This window comes from Pituophis catenifer, unplaced genomic scaffold (assembly GCF_029215685.1).
Source record: "Pituophis catenifer annectens isolate HBS135680 unplaced genomic scaffold, rPitCat1.0.hap2 SCAF_1, whole genome shotgun sequence".
Classification (NCBI taxonomy): Eukaryota; Metazoa; Chordata; class Lepidosauria; order Squamata; family Colubridae; genus Pituophis; species Pituophis catenifer.
The window spans coordinates 178,151,107-178,174,114 of record NW_027256881.1 but is presented as its reverse complement, the minus strand read 5'-3'; the positions used below and the strand labels follow the sequence as shown (position 1 = coordinate 178,174,114).

General features: G+C 37.4%; 1 protein-coding gene across 1 annotated transcript in view; it reads left to right on the top strand.

The window, feature by feature from the left end:
• PARD3B (par-3 family cell polarity regulator beta) overlaps positions 1-23,008 on the top strand; it is a 582,830-nt gene that overhangs the window by 493,412 nt on the left and 66,410 nt on the right. Inside the window, exon 21 of the mRNA XM_070933224.1 lies at positions 22,465-22,600. Within this exon, the coding sequence (XP_070789325.1) occupies positions 22,465-22,600 (136 nt within the window). The remainder of the gene's footprint in view (positions 1-22,464; positions 22,601-23,008) is intronic.

The window sequence follows — 23,008 nt, the reverse complement described above, 5'->3', positions numbered from 1 at the left end:
GCCCCAAGAATTTCCTGTACTACTGCACTCTGCAGCCTCCAAATGCTCTTCAAGGATAGTCTCATATAGAGTGCATTGCAGTAGTCCAATCATGTGATGACTAGAGCCTGAATGACTGAGTGCAGGGACTCCTGATCCAGTAAAGGCTGCAATTGATGCACAATTCGAAGCTGTGCAAAGGCTCCCCTGGCTGCTACTGCTACCTGCTCTTTGAAAATTTAAGCATATGCTGAAAATGGCCAACCAATTATTTATTCGATGGATGGTATTTACACTGTATCTACTTTATCAAAACTCTTGGAAGATCTACTGCTAATAATTTACTCCCATCATATCATGCACCTAAATGGTAATTACAGATGTTGTTAGGTTAATGAATTGCAGAAAGTATTCTTGCTAGGTCCTGTAAGATGCCACTGCTTAATAGATGGAACCTGGAGTGTACCCAACTCTAGCTGACCTGACCAGATGGGTAGAAACATATGGAGACATTCATATGGAATAGCCAGAGCAGTGGTGAAATCCAATTTTTTTTACTATCGGTTCTGTGGGTGTGGCTTGGTGGGTGTGGTGTGGCTTGGTGGGCGTGGCAGGGGAAGGATACTGCAAAAACTCCATTCCCTCCCCACTCTGGGGCAAGCCAGAGGTGGTATTTGCTGGTTCTCTGAACTACTCAAAATTTCTGCTACTGGTTCTCCAGAACCTGTCAGAACCTGCTGGATTTCACCCCTGAGCCAGAAGTCCACTTTTGGAGGACAGTAACAAGTGCCCAGAATGGATCCCATAGCAAGCATAAAATGTCTAAGTGGAACTGAACAGACCTCAAACCATGGTTGTATCACCAACCAAATGGTCTGTGAAGCAGGCCAGATCATACCCACTGTAAAAATTGCATCAAGAATAGATAGAAAACATACTTTAAAACTGAAAGATTAAGAGCACTTTAACTTCCTCAAATATGGGCTGGAAATGAGACAAAAGCAATGTTTTGAAGATATGGATAGGGTAAGATGATGAGGGAGGACCTGCGGGGGTGGGGGGTGACAGAATGTGCCTTGCAGGTGTAAGAAATATCTGTTCAGGGAGGTTAAGTACAGAAGCTCCAGCATACAAAATCTATATAGTTGGAGGACCAAAACTGTACCAGCATATCTTTGCAGTCAGCCAACTCTACTACTTTTGATTGATTGATTGGCAAGAGCATATTGCTAAGTGTCTAAATAACAGGGAGAGAGAAAAAATAGGAAAAAAATAGGATTGGGAGGTGGTGGTGAGGAGTTACTAGCAGATGTGTCCACAGGATCTGATCTATTGTCACCATCAGGTGTAAAAGAGGCAGAGTTTGTCTCACAATGGCTTTGTCTTTTCCCCCTCCTCTGCTTGAGCTTCCACCTCAAAAGCTCCTGGAGGCAAAGGTGCAAATGCTCAGGTTTGAAACCAGAGTTTCTAGGATGCCCAGCCACAAGCTGAGCAAGGGAGTGATTGCATATAAGCCAAAATGGGAGGTTGGGCTTGTCATTATATTAGTTTTTGTAAAAGTTTCTGAAATCGATCAGAAACTTTTCATTTCATTTTGCCCTCTGGATTACCCAGAGTATGGCAAATTGGTAATGCTGTAATATATTTTAACGACCAGTTTAAAGATCCTTAGGTACCTCTGAGAAAAGATAATGGCAGATGCATTTTGATAAGCCCTTGTTCGACCAGGATTTCAAACATGGCTATTTTCCAGGATATAGTTTAACTCCATTTCAAAGAAGCAAGGAAGCAGAAATTGTACTGTTGTTATTATACCTCCATGATGTTTTGTACAAACAATATTTACAACTTCCTTGATAACAAATATAAATTATGTTTGTGCCTATAAACCGTGAAAAAGAATTAACATAGCCAGTAAAAGAAAATAAAGATTTCAATGTGCATGTTTGCATTATTTATTTTTAAAATTTATACCTCTTTCATTTCACTCAGAAGCTTTTAGAGCAGTTTTCAGAATAAATACTAAATTATCATAAAACAGTGGCCATAAAAACAAAACAGTTCATAGATTATAAACCTATCGTTAAACCGCAGCAAACCATAATTTTATTATACTTATTCCTTCAAGCTGGATTTCAGGGCAAAACAGCTCAGGCGGAATTGTCAATATACCTCCAATTTGCAGAGCTAAAATGAGAGGTGGGTTTCCTTGCGAGGGCGAAGAAGCTTGGAAGTAGAAGCCCTGCACAGGATTCTTTTTAAAGGCTTCTCTTACCCATTTCTCAAGCAAAAAGACAAGAAAAACAGTAGGTACAAGCAGGTGTGTAGTAGGTGCTTGGTTGCTTGAGCCCAGCTTTGATCTGCAAGGATCCAAAAAACCAGACTGACCAATGAGCATTTAGCTCTAGCCTACAAGCCTTCTATCATTGGTGGAAATGGGGGAAGAAATCAGTAATCATATAAAAGGTTAGATGACTTTTCTTGATTTATTTTTCCTATTATTTCAACTGTGATCCTTTTGAAAAGTGAAAAATTGCTATAAAAGCCTAATCCCGAGCAGATATAATCAGAGTAGAATGAACTGGAATGCTTTGGTTCCTATTTAAGAAAATATGCCTTAGTTCACACATCACATGGTTTACTGTGGCCTCATGTGGTCTGTGAACCTGTCTTATTGTGGTTTATTAAACAAATCTTGGTTAAGTACATGGTTAAAACTTGGAACAATCTATAAACCCTCATCTTTATCAAGGAAGGCCTCTGAATGGTCTCTGTTAGGCTTCTAATTCTAGAATATAGAGGCCTGTGGGTTGTCTGAGAGCTGAGGCAGATGGCCAAAAAATTATGATTATGAAGTTCTTGTGAGCCGCCCAATGTGAAGACTTTCAGCTTGATGAGTCATAGGTTTTGCAGGCCTGGTCTAAATGTTAAGCACATCATTAGACATGGTGCATGAATGTCAAAACCCCATTTGCATAATTTCCTTAATGATTCAAAACTCACTCATCTCCTATTATGTGGAGATTCTGAAATTCCAAAGCCTCCTTGAGAATGATGTGCCACCTACTTGAACCCACACGGGTGATAGATCTGTGTCCAGTAATGCCTAAACCAATGCTTCCTGTGGTTGAGACCTCTGAGGGAGTAACAGAGTGATTATAATACTGATTAAATGTGTACATCTCAGAGGAGTTGTGGGTTCTGTAATAGCGGTTCTGTCGTGCATAGTTACTAGACACATTTTCATCTTCCCTCACATCTTGCACTGGCAGCTAATGAAATTCTTTACAAATTATTTAACTTGCCATTTATGCTATTCCTTGTTAAATTGCTGCTAGAATGCTTTATTCTTTCCTAGTAAGTTTGCACCTTTCACCCCTGGCTTGCTGGTGTCTTAACTAGAACATCTGCTGTAGAAAAGAGGCTGGTTTTGTTTTTTACATCTGTTTGGCTGAACATATAAGTAGAACTGAAATATAATTAGATATATGGGAAATGCATTTCAAAACATGTACTTTGAAATGGTGTGCCAGGATTTCTATTGTTTGCAGCATTAAGGGCGGAATTTACAAAGCACGAAGAAGAAACTATTGTACCTAAAGAACACTGTTGAGTGATACTTTTCATGCAAATTACTAAAAGAGTAATATTGACAAAATGCCAAATTCCATATGGCATCTTGAGATGGAGGGACAGATCCACTGGAGGAAAGCATTTGGACTGATGGAAGTTGCCTGAAAATGCACAATCAGGCAAATACACATTTACTAATGGAAAGGGAGGGAAGATTATCACTACAGCAAGGGAATCTGCCCTTTGTACATTTGTGGCAAGGAGCCACTTGGAGAAGAGAACTTTGTGAAACTCTCGCTCACCCTGCACCAGCCTCTAATCTATAGGTAGTCCTTAATTTACCAGTCTCAGCGTCTGTTTGAAGTTATGATGGAATTCACAAAAGCTACTTATGATCTGCTTCAGGAGTTCCAATAGTGCTCTCTCTCTCTCTCCCCCTCCATCCCTCCCTCCTTCTTCCTCTCCCTCTTCCTCCCTCCCCCCCTCACACACACATAGAGCCACATTTTGGGCATTTGGTAACTGGGTCATATTAAATAGTCAGTTAAGATATTATGCTATGACGTGACTCCAATTTACAGTTTTTGCCAGTTTTTGGCCTTTTTGTCAAGTTTCCAGCAAAACATGCTCATAGGAATACACTGATTCACTTAATGACTGCTGCAATATAGTTGTAAAATCAGGTCCTGTCGCATGGCAGCCTTGATTTACAATGATCATAACTTAACAATGGAAATTGTAGTCCTTGTGAAATATTCCTTCTGAATGACTAATTTTTCACTAGTGTATGTAAAATGATACAATTCCTCTTTAACTATATTTCACAAAGCGATATACATTCATTTTCTTTATATTCATTTTTTGTCTCTGTTAATATGCATGTTTTCAGAAATTGTACCCACCTATAATTTTTGTATATATCGTATTCAACAGAGTCCTGTTTTGTGATCAACACTGATGGTGTTACTAGTTTGTATTGAGGCTTAGTGCATTTCATCAAAATGGCAGTTCTAATTAGGTTCCTTGAATTAGCTGATGGATTTTGAGAAAGATAACTTACAAAGCTCTTTCAGCTGTCCAAGATTTTCTGCCATGGCAGAAAGACAAAAGGCCACTGGAAGCTGCAGATTTTAAAGCTTCAAAAATGCAGCTGACAGTTAAAAAGACAAATTGCATTTGTATTTTTTCCCGTAAAAGTCTTAATACTGGATTAATGTTATCCCAGTAGCCATCATCCATTAAAAGCTTTCTTTTATTATAAGGATGCTTTTTGACCACATGATCTATCTACTTTTCTCTGACATTCTAGGCAGCCTATAAATAACCTTTTAAAAAGACAAAAGCAAATGATTTTTTTTTTCAGTATTACTAATGTATGGAATTTAAAATTTAAGGCTACTTCATTAGACTTGCAATACTTCTAGTTATGGAAAGGTATGATGAAATGAAGGGTGAAGGCTATAAATGGACCGCTGAACATCTGTTCATGAGAACAATTGATGCTCCTAAAACAAGCTTAATTTCAGGTTTTTGTGCAATGCGCAGAATTAAATCTCACAGTTATATTCAAGTATTTCTGTGTAGAGAAATAACTCCAAGTCTTTAAAAATTAGCACAAAAGCACCAAAGGCGAAGTCCAATCCTTTGTTTTCCACTGGAATCCAAATGAAGGCACCTATAAGAGATGGTTTTCTCTCTACTTGAGCATATCCAAAGATTGACCAGCCACTTCTCTTGATAATTGGGTCCATTGTTAAGCTGCTCTTACCCTACATAAGTACTAATGGAACTACTTGTTTAAAAAGTTACTATCACAGACAACTTTTTCCCTATGGAATGTTTCTGAAGGGAGAGTGAAACCATTTTGGTATTATCACCAACATTGGAACTCCATGTTCTAGATGGTGGTGTCTGTAATTTTGCTTCAGGATTCACTGCTGAGCAGCCACATGGCTCTTCAACCAAATGTTGCTTTCCCCTGCAGTGCTTCTTCAGTGAGTGAACAGATGCTGCAGGAATTTTGCTGCTTGGAGAGTCAACATCACAATGGGATATCTGCCATGGAGACCTTCTCATTGGTGAGAATCCCAGACTGCAGTAGCTAGAGAAAGTCTGTTATTTGGAAGCAAGAAGGCTTTTAACAATAGGGTTGTGGCTGGCAGTTTCAGCCTCATCATCTTTATTTTTAAGGGGAAAAAAAATACTCCCAGTCATTTTTTTCTTTGTGAAAAACATTAAAAACAATGGTTGCCAATTTGATTTCAAGAGTTACTTCACATGGATCTGTAGCTGATTAAACCAAACTCTCAGGCTCAGATTGTTGCAAAAAAATGTTCTTTTATCTTAGTTGTGTTTTTTAAAGCCCTGTGATTGAAATAGTTTCTTTCAGTGTTCAGTCAAAGTGTACCCTTTCTGGACTGTAAACTTGAAGGCATTAGCGTATCCTTTTGAGCTTATAGAGTTGGGAATGTACACTCCAAGACAGTTACTCTATGATCTATGATTACCCTAATCAAGGAACTATGAAGGAGAAAACCAGACCTCTACCAACATTGGTAGGGCAAGCTACTAAATATAAATAAGGAGTAAACCTCTCACTAGCACTGAAGATATTACCTAGTTGGGTAATGAAATCAGCAAGAAACAACCAAGCTTAGAGAGTACCAAGGACTTATAACTGTTTTTTACGAAGATCAGAAGGCACTTTTTTATTATTCTTATTTTCTTGTTCTTTTCAATTGCTTTTTCTTTACAGTGGTACCTCAGTACTCACTGTTAATTGGTTCCAGGAGGCACGATGAGTACTAAAAATGATGAGTACCAAATAAATCATATGACTTACTATATGACCCTTTGTTTCAGCTGGGAAGGACTTCTTCTTTGTCCCTTTTCCTAAGTCAGCGACTTTCCCAGCATGGCTGCCTTCCTCTCCAGCCTCTGAGGCCATCCACTGCTTCCTTTTTTTTGGGGGGGGGGATTTTTTTTTAAAAAAAACACCCAAATAAACATACAATACATCTTTTTGGAACAGAGCATTGATCCGGACATAAATTTGTTCAACTTTTTGTTCACTTTTAACAAATTTTTTAATATTCTATTTTTGCCATAACACTTATCACCTATCTCAACTATTACCGTCTTGTAGAAAGCTAACTCATATTAACTTAATCAAAGCAATTACTCTTCTATTAATCCACTTTAAATCTTAATTAAATTAATACATTATAATACATTTCACAATTCTTACCCCAAATACTCACTATTAAAAATACAATTCAAACATGTTTATATTTCTAAATCTTATTTCCATTTCTAGAAGTTACATTTTATTATTACTTCATATAATATTCGTTAAGTCTTTATTTACTTATTACTTCATCAGATTTAAATCTTATCTCTAATCTTGAAAATATACCAATTTAACATTTAAACAAAGTTCTTAATTCAAATAACACAACATAATACAGTTCACAATTACTTCCCTAAATTCTGTCTATTTAACAATACCATTTATATAAAAGCCAATTTAAATGAGTCTTATTTAGTAAATCATAATCCTATATCCTTTCAATTTTCTTTTCTTTTTGCTTAAATATTATTGAGGATATTCAAATTATTGCAATTGTTATAGGTATTGAAACAATATCCTGATTATTGTAGCCCTCAATTTTCTCAAATAGTACCCTCTAACATCTCAATAAAAATTAATTCATTATATCCATTGATATATTTTCTTTTAACATAATCTAGTTTTCATATATTTTAGCTTCAATCCATATTTCAAGTCTAGGTATCTATAGCATATTTTCCTGTCATTTCTATCTTCCTTTTTCTATCCTCTATTTTACCCACTGTTAATCCCAGTGTAATCATCTTTTTCACTGTTACTCTCAGTGTAATCATCTTCATTTTTTTCACTGTTAATCCCAGTGTAATCATCTTTATTTTTTTCACTGTTGATCCCAATGTAATCTCTAGAAATAGATAATCTATTTCTCATATATTTTAACTTCAATCCATATTTCAATTCTTAGTATCTATAACATATTCTTCTCTTATTTGTATTACCATTGCTAATCTCAATATAATACTTATATAAATCAAAGTCCTGGACTCTTCTATTTTATCTTATCTTCCCTAATATTTTCCAACCTTTTTTCTTTTATCATTCCTCTATTTAATCCCAATAAATTCATCTTTATATTATTGTTAATCTCAATATAATCTCTAAAAATCTCCTTTTTATTATTACTATCCACATATTCAATTGCTTATTCATATTTAATCACACTGTCTTTATCTTCTTTATTTTCAGCCTCTATGTCTTGTTTCTCCATCTTCATTTTCTTGTCTGCTTGTGTATGCTCCATTACAACTTTTGTGTCCTCAAATTTTAGTTTTTAGTCCTCTGTGTAACATTATAGTTATTTCTCTTATTTCCTTTTTCCATGGCAAGTAGATCAATTTGATAATTTCTCTAGTTTCCTGGACCATTTTATTCTTTTTAAATTAGTATTATTCCAATTATAAAAGTTCTGTTGTATTCCCTTTTCTTTTTCTTTCTTTCCCCCCAAAGTCAAGCTGCTTGCAGACAAAGAAATCCTCCCCCACAAGTTCTCAAGGTTGTTATCTGTAAAGTTCACAATTGTCCAAAACAAAAATCAAGTTGCAATATTCCTTTTTACTCCTGAAGGTGTCTCTCTGTAATCCACAATTTCCGGTTGTTTAAAAAGTATCCATTTTGTTTCAATTACATCAACAATCTTACGTAGCTTCTCTTTTTCTTTTTAGTTTCAAAAGTATCAAATCAGTTTTAAAGTCCAGTCCAAATTTAAAGCTCTTCTCACTTCTTTTTCCCTTTTTTTCTTTTACTTATACACCACTTCTATTTTAGAGCTTATTATCCATTCTCTTTATTTTCTTGAAATTTAAAAAGGAAAGAGGAAAAAAGGATCTCTTTATTTCTTTCCAATCCTTTAACCAAACCTAGTTATTTAAAATTTCTAAGTAGTTTTGGTCAAAAGTCAATTTTCTATCGGGTTTTTATCTCTTTTAAAGTTATGCTTCAAAATCTTCTTTTCTTGCCCCCGCGCTCATTAGCTGCTATTTTATCACTAGGAGTCTTATAGTTAAAAAATGTTTCCCTTATTGTTGTTTCCGACCTGGGTTGGGTGTCACTCACCTGGCTTCAAAACACTCTGTTCCGAACATCACTCCTGCTCAATACTTAATCCGGTTGTCCCAGCTTCATGGCAGCCACAATGGCTGCCATCCCCCGCTGCCGAGTCATAGAGAGTTTCCTCTGACCTTCGAGGAACTTACCTGTTCCTCTTGGTCATCCAAGATGCCTCTTTTTCTTCCCCGTCCCTGCAGGACGGTTCTGGTCTGAAGACCCATCAGCAGCGGTTCATCAGCCAGGGTTTTCATGGGGCTCATCAGAGCCCGCTAATTCCCTGACTGTCTCGCCACGACACCAAACCAAAAGTCCATCCACTGCTTCTTTTTGAAGTGCCCTGGGACAACATTTCACATCAAAATGTGTTGAATACCAAATTCTATGAGTTTTGAAGCAATGAAGTACCAAGGTACCACTGTATGTCTTTTTCACTTTTCAATTACTTTATTACTATTTCTTGTATATTTAACTTAAAATTTGTACTGTTTTACTCTCTGAAAAAACTTCTTTAATAAAAATTTTGTGTGTGTGTCTATAAAGAAAATTTACAGAAATTAAGAAATCTCTTTATGCAAAGATGGGTACAATATCAGATAAAGAAGGAAAGAATCTATTGGATAAAGAATATATGATGCAGATATGCTGAAAACATGCCCCAAAATATTTCAAAATGAATGATATGTGTAAACTGGAATACCATACAGAAGCTAAATGGTCTCTAGAATATATTGCTGACAACAATTTCATCAGGAGCTGATGAAATCCCAGCTGAGCTGTTTAACATTTTGGAAGATAATCTAGTTAAAGTGCCAAATGTGATTTGTAAATAGGATTGAAAAATATAGCAGTGGCCAATGGGCTGTAAAAAAATTTCTTTTCTTTTTTCCAAAAAGTCTCCCCCAAAGAACACTCAAATTATCAAAATATGGCTCTTCTTTCCCATACTATTTTTGAATCCAGATTTCAACAATACAGGAACAAGAACTCCCAAATGTATAAAATGAATTCAGAAGAGGCGAAAGTGCTTGAGATCATATTACTAGCATCTAATAGACAATAAAACAGTCAAGGGAGTTCCAGAAGAACATCTGTTTTGGCTTTATTAATTTTACTATGAGTTTGACAATGTAGACACCAACAAATTGTTGATAGCTCTTAAAATCATGGTTACCCCGGCCTTTTATCTGCTTGTTGAAGAATTTATATGATGACTAGGAAAGCAACAGAGAACACTTTATGGAGAAACCAATGATTCACAATTGGCATAGGAGCATGCCAGGATTGTATAGTGTTACTTTATTTAATTAACATGCAGAATATATCATGAGAAATTATGGACTCAATGAAATACAAATTGGAATTAAAATTATAACGAGAAGCATGAACAACCTTATGGTGGTTGATGGTAGCACTTTGCTGCCCTTGAAGAAAGAAAGACTTAAAGAATTCCTTGCTGAAGGTTAAAGGAATCAGTGCAAAAGTCTACTGCTCAGATTTTAAAAACCAAGATACTAAGATTCACACAACAAAAATAGATGGAGAAGAACATGAAGTAGTAATGGGCTGTATTTTTCTAGTCTCAAAGATTTACATGGCAGTAGTAAACATGAAATAAAATGGCATCTACTACATAGGAAAAAGTCTGTGATATGACAAAACAAAATATTAAAGTTCAGAGATGTCACCCAGACAACACAGTATTGTGAATGCCATAGTTTCACCAGCTATATAACGTGATTATGAAGACTGTACCATCAAAAAGGCTGAACAAAGAAAAATGTCTTTGAGTTGTGGTGTTGGAAAAGTTTGTTGAGAATATCTAAAAGTATGAAAAGTAATCAAATTCTAGATGAAATAAAGCAGAGTGCTCAATGGAAGCTCAAATAAAGTACTTAATTTTACTGTGCAATTTTAATGTTTTATTTCAATCTTAATTTAATTTTTGATTTATATCTTATTTTTAGGACTTAATTTCTAGAAGCCTCCTAGAATATTGTTGTTTCTGGTGATTAAATAATTAGTAGAAACAAACAAATGTATAAATAAAAATAGAAGTTAAGTATTTTGGACACATAAGAAGGTTCTAAGGCTCGGGGAAAAAATCAAAGGCCCACAAAGAAGAAGCTATCAATCCTGGCAAAATGATGTCTGTTGGGTCACAAAATGTCAGAACTGATCAACAACGAAGCTAAAATGGGTAGTGGGAGTGAATCCTCCCTCCCATTTTGTAAAAATATTCCTTCTTTTCTGATGATTGCTTTTATCCAAAGCCGAATAAAAGAAACATGAAGAAGTAGCCTGGAGGAATAAAAAAGGAAAGTGCCCTCAGGTAATGATCTCTCATTCAGACAGTGTATGGAGAAACAAGCTTTCTACTAAAAAGCATGGGTGTATCTGGGCAACCACTAAAAGGGAGCAAAGTGTTAAATTAGTTTTCCTGCATCTGTTTGCTTCCAGCCAGGTATGAACCACACTTTTGTGGCCCATATGGGGTAGCCCTGAATCGGGAGGAAAATATGGTTACAACTGGTAGACAACTACCTAGAAGTGTGGCAATTCAGAGAGCATTGCAATTGGCATATCTGGATATTTTGGAATGAAAACAACATAATGGGCTTCCATATTCCTTAGCGTGTTGATTGACCACATAGCCATGAGATACCAGCACAATCACTATGTGATCATGGTTGGAAAATTACTGTGGGTAATTTGTCATGTAGTTTGTATTAACTCGGATCAGCTAACAAATAGAGAGAGAGATAACTTAACAACAAGAATCTACACAATCTATATCTATCTATATCAAAGAAAGTTTTAGAACTACTGGTAACGGGGTTGTGAGTAGTTGGCCTGGACAGGCCCAAAGAGTCTTTGGTTATTCCAGCCTTTTCCCTTTTAGATACATAATAGCAGCAGAATAGAGATGGGAAGTAGGATATCAAATGGTCAGCTCTGGAGCTTTAATGGGAAAAAAAATGCTGAATGGGGGTGATACATGCAACAATTTCTAACTAACTGGGATCGTATATACAGAAGATCAGCTAAAACAACACCAAAATAGCAGCATTAATAAGAGTTGAGTCAAGGAAACTAAGAATAACCTAATAACCCTTCTGTATGTTTCAATCTTTTCAGTTCTGGGGCCTATTGATAGACATTTCTTCAAGTTACACCATTGTTAATTGGTTATTAATGCAATAGGCAATAAGCCTGAAACATCAGTTTAATATACTTGGGGATAAAAAATACATTCTTTTAAATAAACTCTTAGGTCTGAGAAACAAGAAAAGCTGCAACAAAGCAGCCGCCATCTCCTGCAATAATTTAACATTCAGTGTTAGCTTAGTTGAATTGTTACAGCTGTTGTAAATTGAGTGAGAGGATGAAAAACTGCACTCTATAGTGGTGTGACCTGTATGTTACAAATATGCCAGCTGCTTTTTCTCAACAGACAGAGAGAGATTTCTATAAGAAAATGTACCAGAAGAAAGCAATACCCCAAATATTCTGCACGGGGTATTCTAAAGAAGTTATTGCACATAAATTGCCCTATATTGCTAGATTTCTCAGTGATTCCAAAAGAGCAAGAGAAAAAAAAAGAGATAATTCCATTTTTCAAAAACAAATGTTTTATATTTAAATAAAAAATAACAAAAGTTGGATATTTCTCTCTCATTACTTGTTCTTGTAACAATAGTTTGAGAAAATGTCAATTGTTGTCAGTAACTGAATCTGATTCAGACACTTATATTCTAGAATAGACTATACTAGAAGCTCAGAATAGCAGTTAATAACTTAAAGTTCATTGTTTCATTTTTTTCAAAATGAAAGTCTTAAGCTCTTTTCTGCCTTGTGACTAAGAACCTTTCAGCAACTAAAATGCTATTTGTCAAATTCATTTTTACACATATGACCAGAAACACCTAATTTGCTTCCAATTATATCATCTCTTACTCCCTGCTTGATATTCTGTCAAGGTTAAAAATTGAACATTTGTTCTACCAGCTTCAAATGCTGCCTTCATTGGAGTAAGCTGTTTTTTGTATCATAATAGCAGAAGCTCTGATTACAGCTCAGTTTAACTGCTCAAGCAAGCTTGTCCTAATCACAGTTCAGAAGTCTACAAACGCCTCTAGGTTACAGAATCAAGGGGCATCAGCTAGAGGTAATGAGAGAAAATGGCTTCACTGAAGACGTTAATTGGGTATTTGTCTGGAATAATGGTTTGTCTTAACAATACTTAAATGATCTTCTCTCAAAGATCTATAGAATCCAGTGATGTGACTTTCCAGTAGCCGGGGTGGTTATCCTGAGGAACTCCCTGGTCTTATTAGGGAATGGTGAGACACAAATCTTTTTAATTGCTCCTGAGTGCCTTTTCTGACACTGTGGGAAAAGATTCCTTCCTCAGAAAGCTCTGAGCAGTGAAGGACATCACACTAGAGAGCCAGTGGTGATGGACTCAATGTGAAACAAATGGTAGTCATGTGCTGCTTTAGAAATCTTTGATGATTTAGGCAGAAGCATTTATGACACTAGTTAAAAGGGCATAAGCTACATAATTTTTAAAAAATCAGTAAGGATTTAAGTATAAAACTGGATAATGACCCAGATGATGTTTTTATAATACATATTAGAACTTACTTCTGTTTATAAATGAATCATTGAAAAATCATCTCTTTCCCTCATTTGTTTGTGTTCATGCACAGAATGAGACATAAGGTTACTTTTTGTCAATTTCCACTTTCGGGCATGTCTGACTTTGTGACTCTGCCTGAATCATCTTTCACCCATAATTTTGTTCTGCAAAGTCTAGAGTTTTCATTTCTAAAGCTTTATTGTTCTCTTAGTTACTGAAATATATTTTCACATCCTGCTGACAGTTATGGCAAAGAGTTAAGCACACCAGTTTTCCGAGGTTCTCTTTCTGAGCTTTTCCCCCATTATATCCCACACTCAAATTTATGAACCACATTTAGCATTCAGAAGACAGCAGTTGAACAAAACAAAAGAAAAAAATATTTCCCTGCTATTAGCACTATCTCCTGCTTTCCTTTCAGCAGTTTTGCAAATGCCCAAGCTCTAAATTTGTCTTCTCATATGCTCTCTAAAGCACAGCCTATTTTGCACAACCACTACTACATCAGAACCATTCTACCCAAAACTCATTGACCATGGATAAAAGAGAGTATCTGTAGCTCAGGATTGAATTTGGGGTCTTCAGTTCTCTGCGAGTTTGGTGGCTTTCTTGCAGACATTTCATTGCCAAGTTAGACAACATCATCAGGCCTAAAATCAATTATGTTACCTCACTTGATAATGAAACATCTGCAAGAAAACCACCAAGTTTAGAAAGCACCAAGGACCCCACGCTGGCCATGTTTTAGTGGTAGCACCACTGATTCTTTCCCTGTAGCTTGAATGCAGTTATTTTGGGTAGCACTGAACATCGACTTGCAAGATTACTCCTTGAATGATGAACGAAAAAATCCACTGTGTTAACCCTCAGGCAGTGACTGAAATCTCACTGTTGTCTCTCAAGAAGTTAATGGGGCCGAGTCAAGCTCCTACAGTATCCTCATTCTATAAATGTCTGAGGTGACTCAGTGCCTCCTGGTATCTCTTATAATAGGTCTGGGGCAGTGGGGCTTAAACTACAGAAGCTGAGATAGTCAGTCTATTAGTTGCAGCTGTTTTCTGCAAAAGAGACTAGAAGTCCTAATAGGGGGGTTTCTAGCAATTTCTAGCAATTCTGAGATTCTCAAAGCTGGGGCTTCAGGCAATCTCAGGTGATTCAGGGATCATTGGGCAAAAGCAGCAGACATTACCAAAGACAAACTCAGAAATGCACATTCAGATTTATGAAAATCTTCAATTGAACAAATGGAACAAAATATGCTTTGTTCCTTTCAGAATTCAGTGCCCAGCCTAGATTGTGGGATCAGTCTAAGGTTTAAGCATCCTAAACTAAGACCCCTATCAGATGTTTTGATCAATTAGAATGGTGGCTTTCTCCAGCTTTTATTCATTTCTCAGGTCTTTAGGGAACAGGAGCAGCCAGTGACGTATACTATAAGTCCATGATGGCGAACCTATGGCACACATAGGTGGCACTCGGAGCCATATCTGTGGGCATGCGAGCGTTGCTCTAGCTCAGCACCAGCCAGCTGATTTTTGGGCCTTTGAGGCCTACCAGAAGTTAGGAAACGGGCCATTTCCGGCCTCCAGAGGGCCTCTGGGGGAGTGGGAAAGGCTGTTTTCGCCCTCCCCAGGCTCCAAGAAAGCCTCTGGAGCCTTGGGAGAGCTAAAAACAGGCCTTCCGGTCCCACCGGAAGTCTGGAAATGGGCCGTTTCTGGCCTCTGGGGGGGAGGCTGTTTTTGCCCTCCCCAGGGTCCAAGAAAGGAGCCTGGGGAAGGCAAAAAACAAGCCTACCGGGCCCATCATGTGCCAAAAGCGGGGGGAGTGGGCGGGGTCGTGCACGCATGCACAGGGGTGGGGCACATTGAATTATGGGTGTGGGCATGCGTGCAAGCCCCTGTGCTCCCCCTGCTTTTGGCACGTGACAGCAAAAAGATTAGCCATCACTGCTATATGCTGATGCTGAGTAATAATTTAAAAAGCATCAGGATTATAAAAGAAAATGCCATTGCCAAAATGAATATTTCAGCAGGTTCTCAAATACTTCAGAAGACAATGACATCTAATAATACAACAGAGTTAAGTATGTTTTCTCTTGTGTTGATTATTTCTCTGAAAAAATAAGCATTAAATCATATCTAATGGTGTTTTCACTTTATTTTTGTCTTTTTCTCACTCTTTGGAAGTCTTCTTTATTAATCACATTTTTAACTTGTCCATGCTTGATGTTATTCAACTTTCAAATGCCCAGATACTTGTTTGCTTCATTCTAATGGGTCCTGGTGGTTTGGCTATTCGGCATTTCAGTTCCATTACTGTTCATGATTTTACTCACTTTATTGCTATTGTAGCACATTTCTTTAGGCCAAATTCCATTGCTATGTCTGTGCTAAAAATTCTTACACTCTTTGTCAATTACTAGATTTCGATTGCTAATTTTCCATAAAGCTTCAGATCACCCGCATAAAGCAAATATGAGATGTTATTAGCATTTTTGCTACCTAATAGCCAATATTTGTTTTCTTTGAAATCACTGTAAGTAAGATCATGCCAATGGCAAACAATAAGGGTGATAATGAATCACTCTGGAAGATGCCTCTTCTAACGTTGACAAGTCCATTTTTTTCATTTCCAACCATGAGTTCTGTCTTCCACTGCTTCATTATTTTTCTATGAACATTGTAATGTTTTTACTGACACCAGTTGTTTCCAAACATTGAATGATCCAACTGTATGATAATGAATCAACCCCCTTTTTATAATCAGTTCAGACCATAATGTAAATTGGTTCTTCAGCTTTTGCAGTTCTACAGAACCATTTTATCAATCAGCAGTTGATCTTTCATATCTCTGCTTTTTCTTTTACATCCTTTCTGTTCTACTGGAAGGATGTTTTTTTCTTCTAAATAATCTTGGATATTGTCAGCTACTTATGTCTGCAAGTAATTTAAACAAAGGCAAGCATTTTATTGGCCTATATTTTCCTGGTGTTGTCCCTTTCACTTGGTCTTGTTGAATCAGATACAGTTTTCTAGTTATTAACCAGTCGCTGATGTCTCCTTTATATAGTTGTTCACTATACTGTTTAGCTACAATTAGGTGAACCAAACACCATGCAATTGATTATTTATTATTATTGTTTCCTTAACAATATACTAGGGATTTATCAAGCCCATCCAAATTCCTATTGGTGTGCCCACGGCTTGATGGATATTTTTGCCACTCACTAGTGCCCACTGGTGCACTAGTTAGGACCTTTTCGAAAGAAACACTGTGGTAAATGTTAGATTCTAGATTGGATTACTGCAATGTGTTGTTCTTGGATCTGCCCTTGAAGTCTTTGGAAATTGCAGTTGATACAGAAAATAATAGACTGCTGAGAGCTGAGAGGTGGTTTTAGTAAGGTTGTGTTTAATATATAGGCACTTCAGTGGCTTCCAGTGAGTTTCTGAATGCAATATAAGAAACTGGCATTAGCCTGTTTAGCCTACAGCAGGGATGTCAAACTCATGGCCCACAGGCCAGATGCATCACGTGCTGGCCACGCCCACCCCCAGTTTAGCGAACGGGAAAAAAGTATGTCACGTGACAACGATATGATGGTGTGAGTTTGACACCCCTAGCCTACAAGGTATGGAAATAGGATATCTACAGGACTATCTCTTCCAAGTTGACCGTGGCCAGCCTATCACTAGTACAGAAAGAGAAGGTGGTGGAGCCAGAAATAGTTTCCCATTACTATTCTGACCTAATAGAACAATGGGGAGATTCAAATGGCCCTCATTTTAATAATTTTACAGAAAGCTGTTAAAACTTGCCTTTCTATCAAGCCTTTGCAAATAGACACCTGTGTTTTGTATGTTCCTAGTACAGTAGTACGTGCTTTTAATTTGACTGATTTGGTTTTATGTTTGTTATTAATGTAGTTACATGGTTTTTATTATCTTTTATATTACATGTTATGAATATCACAGCATTTTATAATTTAGTTATTCACTAGTACTGAGAATATATATCTCGCTTCAAAGTCAACAAACTTTGTTTCTAATAAAGAGCATTATACCGGAAGCCGAAGCTACTCCACCCTTACTCAACTAGTACTCAAAAGCCAGAACTAGTATATATATACTTGTTCTTGTTTCCTCTTTGCCTTCATATATTCAGTCTACTGGTGACACCAACGTGATGTCTATATTGGTGGATGGATACTGATTGTGGCCTAAATCTGACTGAGGTTTAATTAACTATGGGCTGTTCCCCCTCTCTTTGATACTGTAATGGCCTTGAAAGACAGAGTGAAGAGACACAGCCAAGGGAATAGTCAGATAAAAGACGTCTTGCAGCAGAAGGTAGGCAGAGCAAGTGACTCAAAAGGGGCCTTCCCTAGTTTCTTAGACTGTAAAGGCAACAGGGAGGAGTGGGTAAAAATGTACTTTCAGGAGTCCTTGGTGCTGTCTGAGCTTGGTTGTTTTCTTGCATAAGTTTCATTACCCAAATACTAAAGTGTTACCTAGTTTGGGTAATGAAACATCTGCAAGAAAACTATCAAGTTCAGAGAGCACCAAGGACCACTCTTTTCAATCCTGAGCTGCAAATATTCTCCTTTAATGTACTTTCAGACATGCAAGGTTCTATTAATATAACCTTATAATAAGGTAGAGTTAGCTCATCAGCCAAGTTTCCTGTCTAGTTCTACCTTGCAAGGATGACAAATACCAAGTATTAAGTGTAGTTCACGGATGTAGATGATGTCAGGGTGAACCAAAATTACATTCTCCCCCATTCAGACAGTTCCTAAATTAAATAGCGATTACAAGTCTCAGAGATAGATTCCAATGGTAATTCTTATCATATTGTATTATGCCAAGTTTTCAAGTTGGCATAAATTTTTGCACTTCTTTTGTAACCTATGATTGCTTTTTTAAGACAAGCATTTATTCTTCCTGTGCATCTAAAATCTGTTTTCTTTTTTCATAATTCTACCTTAGAATGGCTATCTGATCAAACACAAAGTTTTAAATATATGTATATATAGTCAGATGGAAGAATAGGTTGCAATTGGTATGATTTTTTTTCTTACAAATATGAGAAAATGGTGGGTTTTTTAATATTGCCTTATACGTTTCTTTTTTATCATTATTATTACTGATGACTTCATTTTGTTTGAATTCAATGCTTCAGTTCCTTTGGGGTAAACTAATAGATTATGTATGCGATATTTCCCTGGCCCTGATTGAATTCATCTGGCGACTCTGAATGTAGTTCATATATTCATGTAATTGTCAGGAGGCAAGCTGAAATTCTGAACTGCTAAAGGATTGGATATCACAATCATTTTACATTGCCTGGGACTTGAAGTTAGCTTTTTTTGTTACACAGTTTATCTTTCTATCCCCAGTTAGGTTTAAATCCCTTTAATTATATTGTTGTCAACCCTGATTGAGCAAAATTCCTCAAAATCTGTGGTCTGGTTTTTATTTGTGTTTTTTTTTTGGGGGGGGGGGAGGGTTTGCAATGAAGGCATAGTGCAAAAAATCGTCTTAATACACAAATCTAGCTCTCCTTTGCTATGTCCCGCTCAGAAATTAGATCTTAATGTGGAACTTGATAGTTTTGCCCTGCAATTAAGTTGAGGTTGGTTTGCCAACAGGCCATACAATCCAATGCAACACAGTCAGTTTTATATGAACCTAAGTTTGTAAGGCTGTGGGCCATGTAATCTCATAATTGTTCTGCAAAGGAGTTCTCAAGGAGTTCTGATGCAGCTGAGAAATTGCCAGCATGGGCAACTTATTATTCCATCAAGCATGATGTCTGAAAATGAAGACACTGATTCATAATAACAGAAACTGCCTTGATAAAAAATTGTGTGAACTGTGAAATCATGATCAGATGTGCTTGCTTCAAGGGTTGCAAAGTTTCCAGGCAGGAAGGATATCCATGTAAGGAAATGTATGACTCTAGTAAAGGTTATTAAACATGACTGTGGTGCACATTTATAAGGCGTCACATCCAAATATATTACTCAGGATGTGCAAATCCATTTTACTGCCTGCTCTGCATGGTAGATTTCCATTTTGGCAGATTTATGTCGGGATTTTTAATAAAATATCCAGATATAATCCAGTTGATTAATTTGGGATAAGGGTTGTTTCTTTTGCAAAATGTCACTTGGTTATTCCAAGAATCATCGGAAAGAAGAAGACATTTCCTAACCAAACTGCTAGGAGACTTATAACATTTGCACTGTGAAAAGCACAAAAAAGACATAAACTGTATATTTACCAAAAAAAAATAATCAGATTTTTGTTTGTTTGTTTGTTTGTTTTAGTCCTTGAGGAAGGGTGAAAGCTTGTTTCCCCATCTCACTCCCATGGATCAGTTGAGAGTGAAAAACTGAAATTGCTCCCGTCAGGGTCCATAGCAAAATGCTTTCACATCTCTATGTATCACAGTTAGATGAATACAGGAAATGTGGAGGCTGAATGGTATCCTCTCTATTGTGCTGTGAAATAAGTCATTATTTTATTAAAAATCATTAACATCTGCTATGCACATGGGAGCACTTTGTTATATTCCACGTGCATGGAACTTGTACTATCTAACAAGGCCTCTTTCAATCCTCAGAAAACTTATTGTTTCTTCCTCCTCATATAATCCCTACATTTGAGCAGATGTAAAAAAGGAATATGGTATCTAAAAATATCACTGTGAATCAAATTAGTTTAATACCTAGCAATAGCACTTAGACTTGTATACTGCTCCATAGTGTTTTACAGCCCTCTCTAAGTGGTTTACAATTACTTCTCCCAACAATCTGGGTTCACATTTTACCAACCTCGGAAGGATGGGAGGCTGAGTCAACCTTCACCTGGTCAGGATCAAACTCCTGGCATTAGGCAGAATTAGCCTGCAATACTGCATTCTAATCACTGTACCACCATGTCTCAGTTTACATTTAAATTCACAGAAAACAGGAAATGTAAATCTTGATCAGCTAACTTTTTTTGTTGTTGTTCATGCGTGTAGCCTAAGCTCAACATTAATTTGTAGATGATACCAATCATGCCGTGCCATAGCCCTTTCAACAAACCTTCTGCAAGTACTGGCAAGTTTTGTTAGGTGACAGATAAAGGAGGGAAGAGAGGTCAGATGGACAAACACAGTAGTCTGACAAAGGCTTGTAGGAAAAGATGGCATAGGGAACAAAGCTGTTACATAATCTGGTAGTCCTGCTAGAAATACTTCAAAACCTCCTCCCAGAGGGGAGCAACAGAAATAGACTGTGAAGTGGGTGTGTGGGATCTCTAACAATGCTTTCAACTCTAAGCACATAGCACTTATAAGGAGTATCCTGAATGACAGGAAGCGAGCTTCCTATAATCTTCTCAGCTGTTCTTACTACCCTCTGAATGGACTTTCTCTCTGAGGCACTTATTCTCTGTGATAATTGTTCTTAACATATGTCAAGAAGCTAGTTTAATGTGCAGATGAAAAATAGTTCTTTAAGAAGAAAGAACTCGGGATAAACAGGACTCTGCTATGATTGTACCATTTTCCAGATATCCTGAATAATGCTAAGAGATTACCGTATTTTTCAGAATATAAAACACACTTCCTCTCCCCCTCCCCCTAAAAGTGGGTGGAAATGTCTGTGCATCTTATACAGCATGTTGCCGAAGCCCTGCCACCCGCCAGCCCCCACTCGCCACCTGTTTTTGGCCTCCGCACACCTTGTTTTAGACCCATTCCAGGCTGCAGGGATCACCACAGCACATCACCGCCCATTGCTGCCTCCGCACGTCGCATTTTTGGCCTCCGTGCATTATGTTTTCAACTTCTGCACGGCCCTGTTTTAGACCCGTTCCAGGCTGCAGGGATCACCAGAGCACACTATTGCTGATCGCTGCCTCTGCGCATCACATTTTTGGCCTCCATACATCACATTTTTGGCCTCTGCATGCCCCGTTTTTGGCCTCCGCGCATCGCGTTTTCAGCTGGTTCCAGGTGCCGGGAATCGGTGGCGGTAGCGATCCCCGGTGCCTGTAACTGGCTGAAAACACAACACGCAGAGGCCAAAAAAGGGGCATGCGGAGACAAAAAACGTGACGTGCGGAGGCGGCAATAGGCTGTGGCGATCCCTGCAGCCTGGAACAGCTGATTGGCGGTATTCCGGGAGGCCGATCCAACGGTAATCAGCTGCTTGTGCTGAATCAGGCTACGATAATGTGCTGAAGCTGACCAGGCTGCTTGCTGTTTGCTGCAAGGATGCTACTTTCATACCAGATGAATACCGATGGATGCTGGTAGGCAGAGGCAGAATTTTTTTTGTTCTTATTTTCCTCCCAAAAAACTAATGTGCGTCTTATACTCCGGAGCGTCTTATACTCCAAAAAATACGGTATTTTCTCTAATGATTTATAGGTGATCTTCATTTAACAACCACAATTGGCAACTCGGTCACTAAGCAAAGTGGTTGCTAAGTGAAGCCATGCGCTTACAATCTTACTTCAGCTTTCCTTTGCTTTACAGACCTGCAAAGTTTGTAAATGTGAGGATTGGTCATAAAGTTACCTTGTTATCACTGTCATAACTACAAACTGTCATTAAATGAGGTCATCACTAGACAAGGACTACCTGTATAATGAAGCCTACAAAAAACTCTGATTAATATTTGACGTATTATATGTGCCATATCTGATTGTCTTCAAACAGAAGTAAAATTGTAAAAAAAGAAAAAAACCCAGCTAGCCCAGTATGCTATATCAGTGGTGGTTGCTCCCAGTTCTGTCCAGTTCTTTAGAACCGATAGTAAAAGCGGCAGGAAGCTCTGCCCATCCACCCAAACGTCATAATTGACGATCTGTGCATGCGCAGAAGCACGTGAAACGAGAGAGTGTATGCGCGCTCCCATTGCAAACTGGTAGTAAAGGTAAGTAGAACCCACCCCTGTGCTATATGTGTTTATTTACCTAATTGTGGCTTATGAAGAAATGAAGCTAAGTGAAAAATTGCATTTGTTGAATGAATTCAGACATGAACCAGCTGAAAGTAAGTACACTGAAATATTATTGATATATTTCTTCTTTTTTTCCAGTGATCGTCCATCTATTGGAACTGCTGATCGCATCCAGAAGTTACGGAAAGAGTATCATCAGGCAAGGAGAGAAGGTGTACCTTTATATGATGAAGAAGAAGGTAGAGGAAGATCATCTGATTATGATCAGCATTGGGTAGGTGCTCAAAATCTATTCAAAACAATTTAATCTGTTATGTTTGTTATGCAAATAATGGAGAAGTATATATAGGCTTTGAAAAATATAAAAATAGTTACGGATCAATCTTTATTCTGTTCATAGACCAGTTTTTAAAAAATTATCAATCCAAGGCTTAATGGCTAAGCATTATATTAATACATTAATTAAAGTAAAAAGTGAATAACTTTACCAAGCACCTCCTGTGGGCATATGTGAGGGTTTTCTTCCTTTTTCCTTGTGTTAGCCTTACATTATTACATGCAGTCATGAAAACAAATAATGGCATTTCATTTGTCTTTTTTTTTTTCTGGAACTTTGATCAATGCTGTCCCCTCTCTACTCTGTCTTGTGATTCTGGGAAATTCTCAGAAGCTTTCAGAATCG